Genomic DNA, 4774 nt, shown 5'->3' on the forward strand with positions numbered 1-4774 from the left:
ATTTAATTTTTTTATAAAATATTAAAAAAAACCTTACACGCGTGGAATCCGCGACATCATATGATGACGTTCGGCCAGCTGCCCTAACTTTTAACGACATCATATGATGACGTTCGTCCGATAAAGGTTAACATAAAACTATACTATATATATTGTGACATGTTGACCCCTACCCCCCCAGCGGCACGTAGCGTGAACGTAGCGCTCGCGTAATAGGCGAGTAATCACCCCGCATCCTGGTAGCTATGCAACGCGCAATGCGCGGNAGCCGACGTTAGCCGAGTCCCCGCGACCTTGAAGCTATGCAAAGCGAATCAACAGCGGTGATGTCACCGAGGGATATCGCGGTTGCTAGGCAGCAGTCAACAACTCCGGACAGCGTGGCTAGCAACACGGCATCAGACGACAATTGTCCGATCAAGGCTACATAAGGAGCAGCGAAGGCTATTCACAGTCAGTCAGTCAGTCAGTCAGTCAGTGCGTTACCAACGAGTTCTCAGTTCTCCAGGCAGCATCTTGCGAGCAGAGTTGGAATCTAGCCAGCGGCGTGTTATGAGTGAAAGTGTGTAATTCAGGGAGACTTGTATAGCTCCCGCGTTATTAATACGTGAAGACTCTTGAAGACAGTGTTAAGAGATTTTGTTGTAGGGTTTGTAAAGTGTGGAAACCCGTAATATTGTGATAATTAATTGTAGCCGTTGTTTGTAGATTGTTAAATAAACCAATTAACCATCTCTACGGCATATTCAGTAACACAAGACACGTTACAATATATATACTATATATAAAATGTTGAAATATTATTAAGAAATATTAAAAGTATGTTAGAAGTATATAAAGTATATTAAAAGGTATTAAAAATATATATGTAGGTGGGTTAGGGGTCTGTATGCCAACTAACATATTTTATCCATGATATGTATACAGTGGCCATCTTGTAGTGCACTCAGTTTCACCTGTTACTTCATAATGATTCATTATGAATCGAAACATGTTGGGTAACTGAGTGCTAAAGTGGTGGAAGCATTATATGTCACATTGGACTGAAATAAACTTAATTGTAAACCTGTTAGTGTGACGGACCAGAATGAAACAAATTAAAATTTATTATGTAGAATTTCGGCAACAAGGCCCACGCAACATAATGAATCATAATGAATCGAAACATGTTGGGTAACTGAGTGCTAAAGTGGTGGAAGCATTATATGTCACATTGGACTGAAATAAACTTAATTGTAAGTCTACATAATAAGCCCGGTATATGAGGCCCAAAGACACGTTTTTCAATGATGTGCAAGTTGGTAGTATGTGGGTATTTTGTATGGTAATCCCACGCTATGTATCATGTATGAAACGTGCAATGTGGCGTATGTTTCTTGTCTGGCCATATACACATTCGGTGTTTACGTGTGTTCTACACTGTGCGGTGATTCGATGTGACTTTCATTAGGTAAACTGATGAATGGAGACATGAATCTTCTACTGTTTTTAGAGCATCTAGTTATATTTACTTTCATTAGAGGCCTCTCCCTACCTTATAGCATTGCAATGCTGCACTGTTTCGCATGGCTTGGTAGCTCTTTCATATTAATCTGTTGCACATGTTAGCTTGTTATCATACTGTACCTGTTGTTTATATGACTCTCTTTTATACATATCAGAGATCAACACATTATGGCCATATGCTGAAAAGTTCACATGAAAGTATTTGGTTTTCAGTTGATCTCTTATGGTAGCCCAAGCAAAGTGGATAAACCCAAAAGCAATTAGCATTTGTAATCAGATCCATATGTGTACAAGTAAAGTGAAAATTACACAGTCTGAATTTATGACAAATGCCAAGGTGACAGAATTCTAAATTATTCAGATCTGGGTGCCAGTGAAATACAAAATCACAATGAATGTGAAGAGAGAACTCAGGGAATCACTCCTCAGGAAGAGAAGGCTACTGGGACTGCTGTGAAATTTGTTATACTAAATGAGATTATTGGAACTAGTATTTCATAGAAGATATTGCTGCAACACTTGGATATATGAAAGTGAGAAACTTCAGTCATTAGATTGTTGAACAAATAATTGTGAGTAAATATTTGGTGTGTACTAATGAGAACTGTGGAAAACGTAAAAATTTGAAGCAGTAAAACTGTCACAAAAATGTAAATAGAAATATTTTTCTGCACAAAGGCATGAGCATGTAAGTGTGAAATTTTCACTTTTATGTATATTTTAAAACAAACAGTAAACAGAGGTACTAGTTTTTCCTTAATTCGTTTAAAACCACCAGCACAGGGTAAGGTGGATATGTAAATGGCTCTAGGTTAAAAATGTTAAGTTTAAATTTTAAAATAAAATGTTATTTTTCGTTTGAATTTGTTTTAATTGATGTAACGCATACTTTGTGTCATCTAGTTACATGCTGGATTCCAAATATTCTATTTGAAAGTACAATAGTAGCATTTTAGACATTATACATGCATGAGTAGAATTAGGAATCTGCAGTTCTACTTTCAGATGTGGGGAAGAAAAGATCCTGCACCTTGGAATGGAATGACTATTGGTTTTACTGGATCAAATTCCTCTTCATGAATAAGTGAATGTAAAGTAAAATAATTAAATTGAATTCTTTCAGCCATTTGGGAAACGCAGCGGATCAGTGTTTGACAATCGAACATTGTACAAACAAGTACTTCTGGAACTTGCTAGAGTTGTACGTTGTAAAACTGGGCAAGCCATTCTTCTAACACATGACAAAAGAAGTATGACTGCAGTAAGTTGAAATTAGCGATTTGTTTTATATTATTAGTTATGTCCGCAAATTTAATGTTCCAGGCCGTGCATATTTATCAAATTTTGAAAAGGCTTTGTATTAACACAGAAGCAGGTGTTTTATTTGGTACTTCTCGTTACTTCATTAAAGACAGAGGAGAGCCTCATATGTCCATTGCTGTTGATAACGTAAATGTATGTCTTGATCTGTGGGTTTTAATGAAATCTCCCATGTCAGAAGTGGATTGCTTGACTTACTTGGCAAGCAGAGGCCAAGAAGGCTAATACGTTGCAAATGGAAGCATATCATGTAAGAATAACACCACTCAGACAGTTATATATGTACCCACAAGTATTACCTATATCAGAAATGAAAGGTTGAAAATTAATTTCTGGTAGTAGCAGCTTCAGTATAACATATAGAAGACTCCCAAGGTCTGAATGTAACAAAATTCCATAATTCATATTCAGTTTGTAGGGTTTAACTTCTTTTTGTCTGCGTTTACAGAGTCTTATTTGTGCTTGGAACTGGTTACTGGAGTGTGTTCACACAAGATGGAAACATGCTCTTTGAACAGTGCAGCATTGATCTGCATGAACTTAGCAGTATAAATTTGTTGATATACTTATACTTTGTGTTGTATCCACTTTTGAGAATGTCTATAAAATTTTATGTGTATAAATGTGTATGGGTGCCCTATGTAGTCTTCTTTCCAGGGTTCTAATGATGTCATGTGGGCCAGAGAGAAGAATGAAACTGTTCATAGGAAATTTTCTGTGATGTCAACGAATAATATTCTAATTTTGGAGGGAGGGAATTTATAATGTCCTTGGTAACTCTAATTGCAGAAATTACAGGGGAGTTCATATCACTTTTAAGTTTTAAGAAATTACTGAGCCATCTGAATCAAGCCTGGGCATATTATCTCTTCTCAGTCTCAGAATATCATATGAATATATGAGAAATTTATGGTTTCATTTTTATTTTAGGCACTCATGTTTACTGCTGGTCTTTGGAAACTTACAAAGAAATTGAAGATAAACATTGGTGGCTTAGAAGCAGGCGTGTATGTTCTGTGGCGACTCAAAGAATCTGCAGCAGGATTGTCAGCTGCTCCAAAGAAAGAAATATCCCAAGCCCATAAGAGGCAATGTTCCTCTTAGTGGGAAAATAAATTAATGCAGACATCTCAGTAATTTTTATCGTGTTTCATAAAATGTAACTTTAAAAATAAAGTGTTCTATTTGATTATTCAGTTTCATTTTATATGTAAGATATATTGGAAAAATTATGTAAATTGGGGAAAAGATGCAGTAAAATAGGTAAAACATAACATTACAGCACCCACCATGTCAATCTGAAAAAAAAAAATTCAACACCACCACCATCCATAGCATAACAGATAATAAATGCATGTCTATGGCCTAGATAAAACTACCAGATCTCTGCAGTACAGAGAAAGCGCATGCACAACAGATGGGAACCACAACAGAAGCCATGGTACAGTACATCACTGAAATACAACATGTGTATGCGTTGTATGCCACGTAGTATACTACAAATTTTACACTGAACACAACATCCATCATGCAACATACAGCGATTTCAATCAATGGTAACTTTTTAATTTGCAGTTTATGTTACCTTTCTTTTTCAGTACATTGTCTTTTACAATATATATTTATATCACATTTAACAAATGCCCTATACCCCATTTTTATCATACACTCAGAACTCAGGTTAGCACAAAAAAGTTGGCAATTTAAAGGTGGTCCAATGTACAGCTTTAGTAGAAACATAATACTGAATGTATAGAGTGCCTGAAGATGGCTATTGTGGCTAAAGTATGTAAGTGATCAATAGGGCCCGGATTTTTATGACCTAAAAACTATAAATATANAATATACAGGGGATGGACAAAAATATGGAAACACCTCGTGAAAGGTATGCCTGAATTGAAGTGTTTATTTTAGCGACGTTTGTAGGTGACGATGTCATATCTGCCCA

General features: G+C 36.1%; 1 protein-coding gene across 1 annotated transcript in view; it reads left to right on the plus strand.

The window, feature by feature from the left end:
• Positions 1-4018, plus strand: part of LOC111871924 (THUMP domain-containing protein 3) — a 23902-nt gene extending 19884 nt beyond the window's left edge. The window contains exons 6-7 of the mRNA XM_023865330.1: positions 2630-2767; positions 3757-4018. Of these exons, the coding sequence (XP_023721098.1) occupies positions 2630-2767; positions 3757-3930 (312 nt within the window). The 3' untranslated portion in view covers positions 3931-4018. The remainder of the gene's footprint in view (positions 1-2629; positions 2768-3756) is intronic.
• The last annotated feature ends 756 nt before the right edge of the window (positions 4019-4774 follow it).

Source organism: Cryptotermes secundus, unplaced genomic scaffold (assembly GCF_002891405.2).
Source record: "Cryptotermes secundus unplaced genomic scaffold, Csec_1.0 scaffold1831, whole genome shotgun sequence".
NCBI lineage: Eukaryota > Metazoa > Arthropoda > Insecta > Blattodea > Kalotermitidae > Cryptotermes > Cryptotermes secundus.